Source organism: Balaenoptera borealis (assembly GCF_965194805.1).
Source record: "Balaenoptera borealis genome assembly, chromosome: 3".
Taxonomy (NCBI): domain Eukaryota; kingdom Metazoa; phylum Chordata; class Mammalia; order Artiodactyla; family Balaenopteridae; genus Balaenoptera; species Balaenoptera borealis.
The window spans coordinates 120,776,394-120,793,083 of NC_138866.1; the positions used below are offsets into that span (position 1 = coordinate 120,776,394).

The window sequence follows — 16,690 nt, forward strand, 5'->3', positions numbered from 1 at the left end:
AGGGTGATTCCCCAGAGCCTCTGGGACAGATTGCCACATTTCCTTCCCCTGCCAGTTCCAAAGGTGATGGTCCTGCTGGTCTTCCCCTTGGACTCTTCCAACCATAGTTGTCCAGTGTGACCTGTGGTCTCCATGGATCCTCACATCTGAACTCTTCCAAGGCCAGGTTGGAGCTTCCAGGAGGGGACAGTGGCCCCCTACAAGAGGTGGCTGGGAGGAGGGAGTGGGTGGGGGCCTTTGCCCAGGGAACAAAGAAAAGAAAGCCTGATCTCCACTCCCACAGGGGTTGACGGGTTACAGCATAAGCACACAACATGCTAAGGAGCCCCCCGCCCTGAGCCCCAGGATAGGGGCTGGCAGAAACTCTGCAGAAAGAGGCCAGGAGGTAAGGAATCCCCCACACACTCTGGGAGCACAGGGGCCCCGTAAATCCAAGATCACGGCTGGATGGGCCTCGGCAGAGTCTCAGGAATGAGGGAGGGAGATTCTCATCAGCTCTACTTGTCAGCGGTGCTGTCCCTGCCCTGCTGGCTCAATGTGTACTAATGGGGTCAGGATTACGGGTTCAATACCTATTTGGCCAATTAGCTTTGCTCCCTTCTCAGCCTCAGACTGAGCCCTGACGCTGGACACTGAGAGAGGAAAGGACTTTGCTGAGGTCACACTGCAGAACAGGATGAGGGTCAGGAGGGTGAACTCAGCGTGGGAGGGGTGGACAGTTACAAGCTGGGAACGCTGGGATGAGAGGCCCAGGGCTCCAGGCTGGGCCAGCCCCGATGTTGCATGAGGACAGGCCACAGCTGCAGAGTCTCCCCTGCTGGACCAAGTTTCTCCTAAAAGTTGCCAGTGACATTGATGAGACCTGAGGGTGAGGGTCTTTCCTGTCCCTGGGGAAGGGGATAAGTGCCCCGTATCATATCTGACAAATTGTAGGTGGGAGAAGCCCACGGCTGGGTTTGGCGTCAAGTGGTCGGGGACTCGGGTTAATCATTGACAGGGGCTGCTCCAGCCTGCGATGGGGAACCACAGTGTAATTACTTCTGGGCTCCAGGCCACACACTCAGTGACATTATTGCAGTGGCAACACCTGCCTTCTGGGCCTAGGATGGCAGAAGAAGGAAGTCTTTTCAGAGGTTGTACAGCTGGGGCCAGGGCTTGGGAGAGCTCCCCTGGGTTTCAAGGACCCAGGGTGAGAGGCCAGAGAGAGACACATATAAACACATGCAAACACACACACACACACGCGTACTCAGGCAGCATCAGGGGCAAGACGGGGGGCCGTGGGGTCAGAGTCCCCAAGGGCAAAGCTTAAGGAGTGCAGGTCCAAAACGGCAGGTTCTGAGTAATCTGAGTAATCCTCACTGTCTGCCAACACCCCCCCAAGCCAGGCGGCTCAAGCTCCCAGACACTCGCCTCCAAGAAAGTGTGCAGAATGGTTCTCTCTCTCCTTCAGATCCAGCTCAGCTCTGCTTCCTCCAGAAGCCTTCCCTGACCATCAGTCCAAACTGGTCTACCTCTTGTCTGCCCTCCCCCTAATCAGACTGGGGGACCCTAAGAGGAGCTGAAGTCCTACTCTCCTCTTCGCCAGGTGGGGAGTGACCCCCATCATAATGGGTGAAAACAGTCATGGAATGCAGTGTCTGGTCTCCCAGAGGGTACGACCTCCCTTAGCTTGCCCCTCCCCAAGCCCAGAAGATAATGTATTAGCCAGCCCCGTATTATGTATTAATTTCTGAAAGCCTCGTTCGTGCAGACATAACACATCCACCCACACGGGTAAATGCTTAGACAGACACAAAATCATCAGCAGCCAATTATCAGGCCCCCACAGCTGCGGTGAGCAGACTGGAGGCCCCACTGCTTGCTCCGCAATTTGTGGGAACCCAGAGCTGGGGGAGCAATGGGGAGTAGAGAGTCCCTCTACCAAGCCAGCACACCTCTCTGTCCAGCCCCGAGCGCCGCTCTGCAGGAGCCACGAGCTGGCTGCCTGGCTGGAAAGACAGACACAGCCCCAAAACAATAAGAGACCAGAGCAGGGCAGGAGTGGTCACGTGTGAGATTTGGTGGCTCTGGCGTTGGTAGCGGTGGCACCGCTGTGTATTTACAATTTGTACTTTACCTCCCCGAGAAGACCAAGGGCAGCTGGCCGGGATGCTAAGAGGCGTAGGAGCTCAGGGAGCTTAAAGGAAGGGAGGGCTTCCTGGGTGGGGGGCATAGGATGGAGTGGGCAACATGCCCACTCTGCCCCCAGCCCCGGTGCCTCAGGGAGGCACTGGGCTTGGCTCAAAGCTTTTGTTCAAGGGCTCCAGTTCCTGACCTCAGACCAAAGCCTTATCTTGGTCCCAGGCTGAACCCTGATCCTGAGCATAGACTGAGTCTCGGCCCTGGACACACACTGAGCCCTAAACCAGAGACTGACTCCCCTTCCTTACTTCTCCGATAGATGTAATGAACAGACCACATGACCACCTACTTCTCTGGTGGAGAGAACACAGATACCGCTGACTATTTGTTCCCTTCCCCTTTAAACCCCAAACACTCCTACCGAGGAACAGGTGTGTCAATGGCATCTGGATGTGGCTCCACAATCCCAAAGGTCTCCATGCCAGCCAGGACATGCCGCGGCGTCGGGGGAGCACGTGGGCAAGCATCCTGATCTGGATCCCCAGGAGCAGCAGCCCCAGAGTTGGGGGTTAGGACAGGCACGTCTCAGCCTCCAGAGGCTGCATTTTCAGGTATGGAAAGACTCCCTTCTCACTGATGAGCTTAAATTAAGACGGGACCCTGAAAATACCTAACACTTCAAAATTCAGGCATGGGGCTGGGGAGACAAGACAAAGCTCCAGGGATGAGACCATTCAGGAGAAGCCTTCTCTGGACCCCTCTGGCTGGGGGTGGAGTAGACTGTGGAGCCTTAAGACCTTTGAGCCATATGTTACATAACCCTCTTGGGTTCTGGTTTCATCTCTGACTTGGACTTACTCTCTGACCTTAGGCCAGTCACCTTCCCTCTCTGGTGCTCTGCTCCCCATGTATAAAATAAAGGCTTTAGGCCAGGAGCTTTGCCAAGCCCTGTCCAGATCTGGTATTCTGAGACCTGTTAAATTTCCTGTGCCCGCTGAGCCCCTCCACACAGATAATATGTGTCCAGCATTATCTGCAATGTTTTCATTCTCAGGAGAATGTTTTCTTGAACTACTTTGGTAATTTAGCTTTTAAAAGCTAACACACACACACACACACACACACAAAAAGAAAGAAAGAAAGAAAGAAAAGAAAGAAGGAACAGAGAGAAAGGACAAGTGTGAGTTTTGAGTCCTAGAGAACAGGTTCAAATTCCAGTTCTGGTGCTTCATAGCTGTGTGATTTCGGGCAAATCTTTTTTTTTGTTTTTTCCCATCAGAGCTTCAGTTTCCTTATCTGTAAACTGGGGATAATGGAACCTATTTTTCGAGCCACTACGAAGAATAAATAAAACATGAGAAAAGAAGCTCCTAGAACAGTCTGGCACATGGTAATGGTTCATAAATGGTGGTTATTGATCTGTGAGTCCACCTGGCTTGAGTCTCTATTGGTCTGAGCCGCTGTTTAGTTTCATCACTTAGAAGCCTAAGGGGTCAGGCGGCTAAATGTGCAGGGGTGGCATGGCCAGACACCACAGGGACAGGTGAGGACTGTGGGCAAGTAGAGAGCAAAAGCCAGTTTAAAGCCTCTAGTGTGATCCAGCTCCCTGCTGTGGGTGGCACTGTGGGGCCAGAGCTGCCAGAGTTTCTAATTTTTCAAGAGACGCTAGAAAGCCAAATTTTTGCCTTACATCTTTCCGTTTTAAACATTGCCTCAGGCTTGTTACGACACACTGTGCTGGCCAAACAGAACACATCTGGGTACTGTATATGGTCCACAGGACGCTGTTTAGCAACCTCTGCTGTAAGTCCTGCTGTCCCATCTTGAGTGCCCTCGGTGACGGGGAGCTCACCACCTCTCTGTGCCGCCTCCCACCCCTGCTCTGGGCAGGTGCTGATGATAGAGAGTGTCTCTGAGTGGCCTCCTAGGCTCTGGGATCACAGATTTCCAGGGCCCTGGCAATGCTTTCTCAGTAAAGCCTGGCTGGCAGAGAACATCCTCTCTGAAGCCAAGGCAGTGCCCCTGCCCTCCCCACAGCCCGCTCTGGCTGGGAAATGTGGATTCTTCAACATCCCCTGGGCCCAAGCAGGACCGCCTGGCTGGCCTCCTGTAGCCCTTCTATTAATTAGCAACTGGCAACAGCAGCTTTGTGAGAGCCCTTGAGCCAAGAGGTGTGTGTGTGCTGGAGCTGGCTGCCTCCTCAGTTACATGACAAGTCCCCCCGGGGACTGGGGCTGGACCTTCTGCTCTGGGTGAATTCCCCCGCGGTGGCCAGTGTTGTGGCAGGCACACGGGCCACTCAGGCTGCTAGGACACTTGTCAGCCCTGTCATCTGTAGGCAGACTGGTGCCTTCCAGGCTGGGCAGGGGCAGAGAGGAGCGACAGGCAAGCCCAGCCCACAGCGGGGCTGCTAGGCATAGTCTGGGCCGGGGGAGGGGGCATGCAGATTCAGGCACCTCCCCCTCCCCACCGCAACCTCCGGGTGCTAAGGTGGCTGCTCCCGCTGGATGCCTCTGTCCTCCTCCCAGCCAGCCGCTGTCAGAGCCGCCTCACACCAGCTCTCCTGCCCGGCCCCTCCGGACTCTCTCACTGACAACATCTGTCCCTTCCCAGAAATCCCAGTGCAGCACAGCAGTCACTGCACTCCCTGCCACTTCTCCAGCCGGCCGCCCCTCTGGCCCTTTGAATGGGAGAGAAGCTGCGAAAGCAGTGGGACAGGATGGATTGAGGGCCCTCTGGCCCCCTGGCCTCCTCCTGCTCACCCCACCGCAACAGCCAGCATCCAGGACCGGCAGGGTCCAAGCAGCATTGCGGGAAGGGAGGAAGGCCGACTCCCCCAAGTTAGCACCGACCTCTGTGGCTGAGAGCCGCTCATCCCAGTTCACAGGACTCACCCTGCCGTGCTTCTGCTAGAGGCCGAGAGGAGAAGGCAGAGTCTCTGGCCTCCAGGAACTCAGTCAGGGAGCCCAGGCTAAGCGTGGAACAACACATGGTCTGAACCCTCAGTACTCCAAGCATGGTTCTGGGCTGGGCACCAGCGGCATTACCTGGGCGCTTATAGGAATGCAGAATCTCAGACCCCACCCCCGACCTAATGAGTCAGAATCTGTATTTTAACAGATCCCCAGGTGAGCTGGATGACATGACACTGTGAGAAACACTACATTGTAACAAACACAGAGCTCCATCCTAACGCCATGCGATGGGCAGGGATGGAGAGATGGACGATGGTGGCTGCAGTGGCCTGAGAGGGCATCCCAGAAGACCCGGGGGCCCTAAAGCATGGGAGAAGAGGACACGTGGAAGGCAGACAGCCCAGCACTGTGTAAGACAGGCCACTTGACAGCCCAAAGCCTCATGGCTCACAGCAGCTAGGGGAACAAATGGAGCAGGGCTGGGCAGGGGAGAGGCCCCCCAGCCTCATCATTCAGTGTCCAGACCAGGAACTGAAGCCTTGCAACGGGGAGGACCTGGAGCCCAGGCCTTTCCACCCGGGCAATATAAGGGTCCTGGCCCTCTGGCCCCATCGGGTTTCTGTGCACCTGGCATCCCAGGAGCACCTCGGCCCCGAGCCGGATGCCGGCCTTCGCAGCACATCCTTCACCTGCTCCAGTCTTAGCAGGTGATGAGATTCTCTCATCACTGGAGAATCCCGCTGCCCACTGTGCCAGCTGACAGCACCGCCCAGGCAGCTCACCTTGGAATTCCCCTCTGCACCAAGGCACCCTTCCCCCTCCCCTAGCACCACAGGGGCCTGCAGCACCTTTTTGGCCTGGCTTTTCACACTGATAGCAGAAGCGCATTCCTGGGCAATGCCCCCAGGAAGGCCCCAGAACCCCCCAGACCCAGAGCCAGCTGCTGCCTTCTTCCTCCTCACCACCTACCCGAACAGCCCTTCCCATGGTTGGAAGGGAAAGAGATGGGCATGGCACTGAGGAAACAGAAAAGTAACTAGTCCCCCAGCAGAGCACCCTTCCTTCTCCGGGCATCTAACTCTGCCCCCGTTTTCATTTCCATCCTGCAGGCAATGGGAAGCCCAAGCCTCAGACTACAGGGCCCCAGGGAAGGCTCTGGGAGGCTAGCACCTGCCCCTCCCAGGCCAGGACTCTCTTCTGGGATAGCTCAGAGTGGGGTTCACAACCTAGATGGCTTTCAACTTAGGGGTTCCACAGACGCCAGAAATTGAGTGTAATATTGAGTGTCTGGATACGTGTATCTTTCTGGATAGAGACTCTATAGGTTCCAGCAGGTTCTCAGTTAGTTTTCTGACACAGATTCATAACCACTGGCCTGAGCCAAGGTCAGAAGCCCGTCTGGTCTGCTCAGAACTAAGGGAAGGCAGCAGTGAGGGCAGGGCGGTGTGGTTCACGACTGCATCACTGGTCTCTGACAGTGCACCTCACCTCCACCAGGTGACCACAGTTGGACAATCTGTGTCTGACATGGCCATAGGCAACAGGATTCCCATTTTTCTACATGGGAAAACTGAGGCTCAGAGAAGGCTCATAACCCAAGCAGGGCCCCATAGCAGACAGAGCTGGGAAGTGATGTGAGGTGGGCAATGGCAGTGCCTGGGGCCATGGACCAGCACAGGAAGTTAGTTTTAGGCCAACCCTGGGACCTACCGAGCCACTGGCCCAGTTTCCATGATTTCGGAGCCCAGCTGTTTCTGTCCGCAAGTAAAGGACCCTCTAGGGCCCTCTGTTTCCTTCCCTTTCTCACAGCTTCAGAAGGCTCAGGCTAGGAAAGGGAAGGGGGAGAGGGATAAGCAGGGTCAAGCTTCTGCCTGCTTCCACTCTCAAGGCCAAGCTAGAGTTTGGGGCACAGGAGTAGCCCTAGAGCTGACATCCCACAGAGAGACTTCCCTGCCAGCCCCCATGTCCACCCCACAGCCCCAAGATACCTGCTCAGACACCTAGATGTCACATACCCAGGACAAACCCCTGAGCCTGATACTTGAAAGCCTGACCAGCTTCTGGGAACAAAACCTGATACATCTTCAGTGGGGGTCCCCATTCCTTTCCTCTCCTCTTAGAAAATCAAGATCACACAGATACTATTTTCTATTTGTTCCAGGTTCCCACCACCAAGCTTGGCTTCTAGGACATGCCTCATGTGGAAGAAAGGACCCACCCAGGACCAAAGAGCCCAACCAGCCTTGGGCAGGAGCCTGGGGACCAATATCCTGAGGGGCTGCACGTTCTGGCCTCTTCCCTTACCAAACCCTAAATACAGGTTCAAAAGGCAAATGTGGAGTGCAAGGGGAGGGGAGGCCAGACAAGCTCGTGGAGACTGGAGGAGCCATGGGGGTAGCCAGGGCATGGCGTGTGTGCGTCAAGGGGGTGGTGAGGAGAGGCAGAGGCAGCCAAGAAAAGCCTACTATATACGTGGCCCAAGTTACGTGGGTCCCTCAGAGTGTAGCCCAGTCCAGCACTTGGAAAAGGCACCCAACCTTCCCCTCCCCAAGAACAGGAGATGCCAGAAGCAACCCATGACAGCAAGCCCTGAACTCCAAACCGCAAACTCAATCTATCATGGGCGATTCTTTATTAAACCAGTTCTGTTGGATCAATGCTTCCTGCCCATGAAAATGATGAATAAACCCTCAACTGGCCTGAGCAATGCTTGCAGAAGCTTTTGTGAAGCCTGTGCTGGACGGTGGGGATTGGCTCCACATAGAAGCCAAAGGCTAGTGGCTGAAACTTGAGGGACTGAGCCTTAGGGTGCTGGGTTGGCGGGGGGGAGGGGGAGGCAGGGAGGTGAGGCTGGGTTGAGTTGGTGGGTTTTCTAAGCTTAGAAGACTTGGCCAAGTCCTTGCCTCTTTGACCTTGTGAAGATGAGACCAGCTGTTTTGTCCTAGAGGCATGACCACAACCCCTCCACACACACACAGATAGTCTTTCTTGGATTTCTTCTTTTACACCTCACCCAGCATCAGGCTGCACACAGAAGGTGTATGCTTCCAGCTACCAGTTCCCGTTGTTTGTTGCACAAACCCAGATTCAAAGCCCAGTCTGACCCTTTTTCTGTTGCCCGTTTATCAATCCTGCTGCAGCCACACCTCCCTATCCCTACCACCCTCCCCTCTGCCATGTCCCGGGTGGCCTGCAGTTAGTAGGAGATTCTGCAGCAAGGGGACTGCAGATAGACATGCCAAGATAGGCAGAGTAAGATCAGGAAGGCGGGAGAGGTTCCCATAGATGCAATCAGCCGGGCCCCAGCCCTTCACCATCCAAGGTAAGGGGCAACTGGGAGGGCAAGGGTCAGTTCCCAGAAGGTGCTTGATCAATGCCTGTTGTCGACGGAAGCTAGGCATGCCTCGGATTGGCCTCTTGCAGCCTCCCACCCCAGACAATGAGGCTGGTGGTGAGAACCCTGAACAGAGGCTTTCAGACAACAAAGCCAGAGGGGAGCTGAGTGAAGGAAGGGAGGTTGATATTGACATGGCCTACCTGCCATCACAACCAGGGAGTTCAGAGAGAGGAGGAGCCCAGGGCACCCCCAGGGGGTGCAGGAGACAACAGCGCCTGCCCACTCCTCCCTAGCTCAGGCTGGGATCCTCAGGTCCTAGTACTGACCAGAGGGGAGGTCACACTTTAGGAACCTGGCACCGGGAACCAGCCACAGTTCCTCATGAGAGGGTCTCACATCGGCTCACACAACTTGAGGTCGGTGGCTGTCTGTTTAGTCTGTCCTCTGGCCCCCCTATGCCCTCTGGGAATGGGAACCCTGGATATTAGGGTTAGGCAGAGCAATCTGTCAAAAAAGGAAAAGGTAGGGGCCCTCCGTTCACCACCTATTTTAAGCCCTTGAGTGTTGCCTGACTGGTCATTCCCAGCACCAGAAATCTCTCTCATTGGATGGAAAACGGCTTTGCTCTCATTACAAACCTAGCTTCCCTGAAGTTTGCAAAGAGGGCTCTGGGTTGGCAAAATGCTCATTTATATTGGCAGGCAAACAGGGTAGGCAGGGAAGAGAGCTAAATAGGGGGCAGGGCCCAGAGAGAGAGAGGATGAATCAAACCCAGCTCAAAAGCGTGAACATTTTTCAGACCCTCACTTCAATCCTGTGTATCAGGAAAGCCCAGAGAGGCACTGAGGGACCCCAAGATCTTGATTAGGGTAGAGGCATCCTTGATCCCAACTTTAGAGGCAATCACCAATATCTCTTTTTGCACAGATACCCCCACAGGCCCCGAGTGGTATCTGCTCTTCAGTGGCATCTGACTCAGGTGATGAGGAGGGGGTGGGGTCCCTCTCCCTGACTGGTAGTCACACCATTTGTTTGGGGACCCACCACTGACCCATGAAAGACCTAGCAGCTGCTGGAGCTTGGGCTGCTGGGGTGAGAATGGGGCACAGGACGGGCTTAGGGGCACAGGACAACTGCTCATCAGTCAGGACACCAGGCATCTTCACTGACCACTACAAGCAAGGTCATGCTCTCCTGCTAGTCTGGATGTCAGCTGACCAGGGTGCCTGCTCCAGGCCCACCACTTGGCATGAGGGGCTGGGCCAGGGTTAAGGTGGGTGCAGAAGGTTTTTATCCTGGACTTCAATCCTCCAGGAGCTCAGCTTTCCCTCCCCAGCTGCAGCTTCCCAGGACACCAGAAGGCAGATATTAATGCCTGGGGTTAGCGCCCAAAGAGCTGGCCCAGCTGCCAAAAGGTCTGTCTCTCTTCTGCGCCCTGCTTTGCAGGCTTAAAGACCTGGAGCAGCCTTTAGAATGTCCACCCTGACTCTGCAGCCCAGAAGAGGGAGGTGGAATGTGGGGCTTAAGGTGGTAAAGCCTCATCTTGGCTGCGGGCAGGGCTAGGCCAGGCTCAGAACACCTTTTCAGCTTGCCTCTAATGCGGCCCAGACCCGGAGAGGACGAGGTTGGGAGGCCTGAGCACAGAGGAAAGTTCTCAGAGCGTGCAAGAGGAAGTCTGGGGGTGTCTCAGAGCCTAGAGACGCCTCAAGCTCCCAGCGCGAGGAAGGAAAGTTAACTCCGGCTGAGAGGCAGGGCCGAGAGAGAGGAAGCATGCCTGCGACGGCTCAGGCAACCCACAGGATGATCGCCGGGCCCCCTTACCTGAAGTCGCTGTAGGGGTGGATAATCCAAAACCCGGCCGACTTAACTCTCTCCTGCTCGCGCTCCACCGCCTTCTGGCTGCCGAACATCCTCAGGGAGAATTTGTTGACCCCGGGCTGGAGCATGGCCCCGAACTGGCGCTGCATGAAGCCGGCCTGGCCCAGGCGCACCTCGGCCTCAGGGAGGATCTGGTCGCCGGCGGCCGCACCTCCCTCCACTTTGATCGCGGTGTCCACCGAGGGCTGCTCGCAGGAGGCGGGGACCGGCTGCGGCGGCTGCTGGGCCGGCGGCGGCGAGGCTGCGGGCTGTGCCGAGGCGCCAGAGCGCTCGGTCTCGGCCGCCAGGCCCGGGGGCGTCCTGTCCTCACCGGGGGACGCGTCGCCCTCGGCGATGAGCCGCCGCTCCTCCGCGGAGTCATGCAGGTGCCCGTGACTGCTGCCGCCCCCCGCTCCGGCGCCGCCGCCGCCCCGGCTGCCCAGCGATGCCAGGCTCCCGCGGAAGCGCCTGCAGTCGCCGTTAGTGCTAGACTTGCCCGCGCCGCGGGTCGACCCCTCGCTGTCTGCCGCCCCGAGGGCCGCGCCCCGGGGCTCTGTGCCGCCCGCGGCCGCCGAGGGCGAGGGCGAAGGCAGCGGCCGCAGCCGGATGCTCCTGCGGCTGGGGTCCTGGCGGCCCCCAGCTCCCTCCTCCTCGGCGTCCTCTTCTTCGTCCATGATCCACGCCTTGGCCCCCACCTGCTGCGGAAGGCTGTAGAGTCTCTTGCGCATGGACGGCGGCAGCTTGTCCATGGCTCCAGGGGCCGGGGGCAGGGGCACGGGTGCGGCGCCGCGGACCGGCTGCAGGTCCGCCCGCCGGTCAGTCCGCCCGCGGGGACTTGTCCTTCGCCGCCGGCGCCGAGCCGCCTCAGGCGCCCATGCTGGGCAGGTTGCGTGCGGCGAGGAGGCTCCCAGTCCGGCTCCGGGTCCCGGGGCTCGCCGCGCTGCGCCTCCTCCTGGGCCGGGCTGGGCGCGGGGACCCCGCTCTCTCTCGCTCCCTCCCTCCCTCCCGCGGTCAGGGGCGCGGCGCGCGGCCCGGCTCCAGGCGCCCCGCCCCCGCGGGGAACAATGGGCGCGGGTTGAAGCGGCGCTGCGGCCGCGGCGCTCGGAAAACCGCGCCGGAGCGCAGAGCGCACGACCAGCACTCCTCTGGGGCGTGTGTCCCACGGGCAGGCGGGCTGTCCGTCTGTCCCGCCGCCCGTGCTTTGTGGCCAGCCACTCGCGAGCTCGCCTCGCTTCCTCTGGCCGAGCCCGGCCGGCCCGTCCCGGGGCTCCCGCTGCAGCCGAGCGGAGCCCAGCGGCCCGCCGGGCTTACATCAGCGGCCGCCTCCCCCGGAGCGCCCTCCGGCAGCGCCCGGCTCCCGCGCCCCGGAATATTCATGAAGCCGCCGCAGCTCGCGGGTTGCCATAGGAGCGGCTCCCGCAGCCGGGCCGGCCTACCTGGGCTTCTTAAAGGGGCAGTGGCGCGCGGGCCGGGGACCGGGGGCCGGGAGGGGGGTGGAGGCGGGCCCGGCGGGGGGCGCAGGGTGGACCCTCGCCGGAACTTAGGGGTTGAGGTGAGAGGCGTCCTTAATCCTCAACCCTCGAGTGTCTTTCCTTGGCCAAAGGCTGGGAGCCCATCCCAAGCCTAGGGTTCCGACAGGGGTGTGGGGCGGGGTTTCCCAATCTCTCTTTCTCCGAGCTCGGGGCTCGCCTCTCCCCGGCGGTTATGCTTTTCAGCTGGGTCTCCGACCCTCCTCCGGGGAGGCGGGTCGTCTGCATGCGGAGCTGCGGGCCTTCCCGCAACGCGCCTGGAGAGGGGGGTTTCCGGGAAAGGCACTGCGTCGGGGCTGCTCCTGGGGTTTTCCTGTGACACAGGAGGGGGCAAATCCCCCGCTGGTCTTTCCCCTGCGGAGCCTCGCAGCGACCCGGCCAGGAGGGCGTGGGGGAACTCCGGGAGGCACAGGGCGCGCGGGTGAGACCCAAGCCGTTCGAGGTAAGACTTCGAGGAAATGAGCCTGCAGCAGTCATGGATGCGGGGTCCGATCCCGCACGCACCTCTCCCGGGGTGGTTCCGATGCGGGTTTCGGAGACTAGCCGGCTGCAGCAGGAGCCAGCAGGCGGGCTCTTCCGGGCGACCTGGCACTCTGGGGCTAGCTGTGGACCTCCTTCTCCCTGGGTTCTCATCCAAATTGTGACACCCAACGCTAGGGGAGTTCCTGCTCCACCCAGGCCCCCTACCCCCAAGCAGCTGCACAGCTCCCACTCCCTTTGAGTCCGCTCCTCACCCCCACCCCCCAGGGCAGCCGGCCATCCCGGCTGTGGTCCTCTCTCTGTGTGCAGCCTCGGGTTTATGGACAAATCCCACCAGCACTGCTCCTCTCCAGCGCTCTAGGACAGCCTGACAGCCCAACCCCCATCCACACAGGCTGGGCTGCCAGACCCCCTCTCCCTGGCCTGGGGGCTGCCAAGATGGCGCAGGGGTTACTCAGATCCTGTCAGGGCCAACATGCCAGATTAGCTCAGAAGTGGGGATGGGTCATTAGAGGAAAGGGGTTGGCTGGGGAAGGTTGGAGTCTGGGTTAATGTTGAGGTGGATTTTCAGCGAAGTCTGACAGGAGGGAGGCAAAAAGGTCCCCTAGCCCTGCCATCTCTCTGAGGAATAACATGAAGTTTTTCTTCAAAGAATTTTTTATTCTCATTCTTAGCCCACTAGTGACCATCTCTCCCACCCCATTCAGAGCAGAAATTTTGGAAGCAAGATTGGGGGTTGGGGGCAGCCTGGCAGGAGCTTTTCTGCTGTCTACCCACTGGACCACAGGACCTCCCATGCGGAGAGGGAATGACTAGGGTGATGACATCACTGCTTGCTGGCATTTCTACTTTTGAGCAGCTCTGAGCTGACAGTTCTCTGCACAGATGCTGGGAGGCCTAATCCCTGAACGTCCTTGGGTCTCCTTGAGAAAGAGTGTTCTTAACCAGCGGTGAGCCCTGCCTGCCCTGGTGTGCCAGCCACAGGAGGAAGACCTCCATTTAACTCACTTCTTTGGGCTTCTGTGTCAGCCAGGAGCTAGGCTGCCCTACCCAGACAGGCTTCCCAGTGACCCATGGTAGCGACATCTCCTCCTCTAGAAACCTCTTCCTGGCCACCCAAATCTTGGCCATGTCCCCCCTTTGGGGTCCCATGGCCCAGGATCTCCCATCAACCTGAGCACTGATTACACAGTGCAGTCTGTGTCCCCTTCAGGACTGAGCTCCCTGAGGGGAGGATAGGTCTGATTCATCTCAGGGACCTCCACACCAACTCAGGGGGGACAGAGAGAAAATCCATAAATGTCAACTCAACACATGAATGAGGGACCCCGGGAGTTAGTTAATGCCACTGAATGGGGCTCCTTGAAGTAGATGTTGGATACAACCAGGGTTCCGCTTCCTGGGACACTGGTGCCACAGGCTGGCCAGGGATCAGGGTCCCTTAATTCCTCTCCCTCTAGCACCTCACTTCCTCTCAATTTAATTAACACCAGCCATTCAGGACCATCTAGGACCACCCTTGGGTGAAGAAATGACCGTTTGATAAAGCAGGCACATGGGAACCCCTTGTGAGGCCTGGTCTCTCCTGTCTCCTCTCTGTGAAAACCATAATGGAGGATAGCTGTGGCATGCCAGCAATCTGGGGGAAAGAAGAGAGGGAGACCCAGATCTTGCCCTTGATGGGATCCAAGTTGTGGGGAATCTACACTCATGTTCAGGAAAGAGGATAAAACTCAAGACAGAAAAGAAGTGTGTACTAAATCATGCCTCAACCAATGAGATTTGAGGAGGGGGACCTCACTGAGGCTTGTGGATAGCTAGGGAGGACTTCCTGGAGGAGGGGTCAGATTTGATGAGAGACATGTATCCAGCACTTTACAGTTCACACTTCATTTGTTAAACCACGTGAAATTTTTGTGGGCCAAATATGGTCAAATTTTTCCAGTTTCACATAGCTCAACCTAACATTCTTTTTTTTTAAATAAATTTATTTATTTATTTATTTTTGGCTGTGTTGGGTCTCGGTTGCTGCGCATGGGCTTTCTCTAGTTTTGGCAAGTGGGGAATGCTCTTTGTTGCAGTGTGCGGGCTTCTCGTTGCGGTGGCTTCTCTTGCTGCGGAGCACGGGCTGTAGGTGCGTGGGCTTCAGTAGTTGTGGCTCATGGGCTCTAGAGCACAGGCTCAGTAGTTGTGGCACACAGGCTTAGTTGCTCCGTGGCATGTGGGATCTTCCCAGACGAGGGGTCGAACCTGTGTCCCCTGCATTGGCAGGAGGATTCTTAACCACTGCACCACCAGGGAAGTCCCTAAACCTAACATTCTTACTCCTGTTTGCAAGCAGGAGAACTAAAGCACAGAGAGGTTAAGTGACTTGCTAAATGTCCCACAGCAAGAAAATGGTGGAGCTGGAACTCCAGCCAAGGGCTCCACAGGTCAGGCTCTTCTCTGCTGCCCAGGTGACTCACACAGATGGGGTGGGAACAGGCCCATGTACCGGAGGGAGAGGCAATTCTGAGTCTAGCATGGCTAAAGCAGAGAGGAGGTAAAGAACGGAGCCCCCCCCCCCCCAGTTCTGTGCTCTCCCCATTGTTCCACTCAGGTCTCACACCCTCTCCTTTCCAGCACTGCCTAGAAAGCCTGAGGTCTGCTCTGGTTGGTCTTGTAACACAATACACAGGACCTGGGGACCCTAGCAAGGGAAAGGCCCTGCCTTTAGACTGAGATAGGGAGAAGATCTGTGGCTATCATCTGCAATGGGGAACTGAGTACCTCTGGGAGACAGATGTGCTTCCTGCCAGGCTGCAGGGGGCCTGGGTATTCCTGGAATGCAAACCCAGAAAAGAGCTGGGTCTAAGAGAGAAGGGGCTGGGAAAGATGGGCTTCCTTCCCTGGAAGGGACGCTGAATGTCAGTGAGATTCAGATGACCTGCTGGGGGTGGGGTGGGGATGTAGCTGATTATTATATATCATCCTCAGGTCTTACTTGGTGGCAACCTGGATGGGCAGATGGGGATGGGAAATTCTGGAAGTTTATTTGCTCGTGGTCTGAGGGCATTTTTCTTGCTTAAAGAGGCAGCTCTTGGCTCCCACACTGTGTAATGCCAAGGTTTTGGCCAGTTCTGCTTGAAATTTAACCAAAAAAAGAGAGAACAATGTAGGATATTTTAGGGTAAGATTGCCAACTGTCCTTTCTTAGAAGGCTGTCTTTATTCTACCATTATATCCTTGTCGCATTTTCTGTGTTAAAATGCCCTTTTATGAAATCATAGTGCTGGGAGAGGGTATTTTTTGTGTCCTTGGCTAAATAAAATGTTGGCACAGGGTCCTGTGTTTGTTCCCAAAGTCATTTTTGAAATGTTATTGGTCTGTGTATTCCAAAAGTCTGGGATCCCCTGCTATAAATGATAGAGCATGAAACTGGAAAACAAAAGCTCTAGAATGAAATATGTCTGTCATTTACTGCCTGTGTATGCCTCAATCTTCCTCGTGTGTAAGATGGGTTTAATGATATGTATCTCCTAAGTTATTATAAAGACTACATGAGAAAACGAATGTGGCGAGCATGGCTTCTCATATGTGGTCGGTTCTCAATAAACCCTGAACAATGGAATATTGAATGAAACCACTGTTAGCCAACAGAGGGGGAGACACTTGGCCTTTGGAATCTGATTTTAGGTCATATTCATCTTAATTGCTGTTGGGATGAAAGGGTTGTCTTGCTATACAGGATTGCTTTTTCTGAATTCTCCATCCTCGATATGCCCTGGCCAGGTGTCCAGAAGGCAGACTTTCTTCTCTCTGGGATGGGCATTTGCCTAAGTGGGATCAGAGGGAACTGACTCAGAGGTCACACCCTTGACCCTGTGCTCGAGACCCCCACCAGACACAGGTGCAACTTCATCTTTCTGTTTAGCGTAGATATCATCCTCCCAGTGCACCTTCTGCTCTGCTCTGAGGCAGGTCTGCTCTGTGGGCTGCAGCAGGGACATATCAACTTGCTGCTGGGAGTCCTGACCTGGGGACTAGGCCCCTGAGAGTTCACTACATTCCCTCGGGTTTCCTGTCTTGAGGGTTCCTGATGAAGAAACGGGAAGGGGGACGGGGCACACAGGGAGCTGGCCCAGTTGGATGTAGATGTATGAAAAGAACAAGTCAACCACCCAGTCTCAGCCTCCGTCCCTGAGCACAGCCACACATGGATGGAGGCCAAGAAGGCAGAGCATGGGCAGTTCCCAGTCTGGTTGAGGCAGCGAAAGGCTATCTCAGAGGTTTGTAATCAAGGGTCAGAGTAAGTGGTTCAGAAGCTCAGAGCAATTGTCCTCCTGAGTATGTATGGTCAAGGTGGGCTTCCTGGAGGAGGTGGAAAGTGGACTGGGTTTTCTAGTAGGGTTTTCTACTGGTGTGTGTGTGTGTATGTTATGGGGGAAACCGTGAGTGGAACAGCCTGG

General features: G+C 56.6%; 1 protein-coding gene across 1 annotated transcript in view; it reads right to left on the minus strand.

The window, feature by feature from the left end:
* Positions 1-10,982, minus strand: part of HCN4 (hyperpolarization activated cyclic nucleotide gated potassium channel 4) — a gene marked incomplete at its 5' end in the record, with an annotated part of 43,728 nt that extends 32,746 nt beyond the window's left edge. The window contains one exon of the mRNA XM_082385808.1: positions 10,198-10,982. Coding sequence (XP_082241934.1) covers positions 10,198-10,982 — 785 coding nt within the window. The remainder of the gene's footprint in view (positions 1-10,197) is intronic.
* Positions 10,983-16,690: the final 5,708 nt, after the last annotated feature.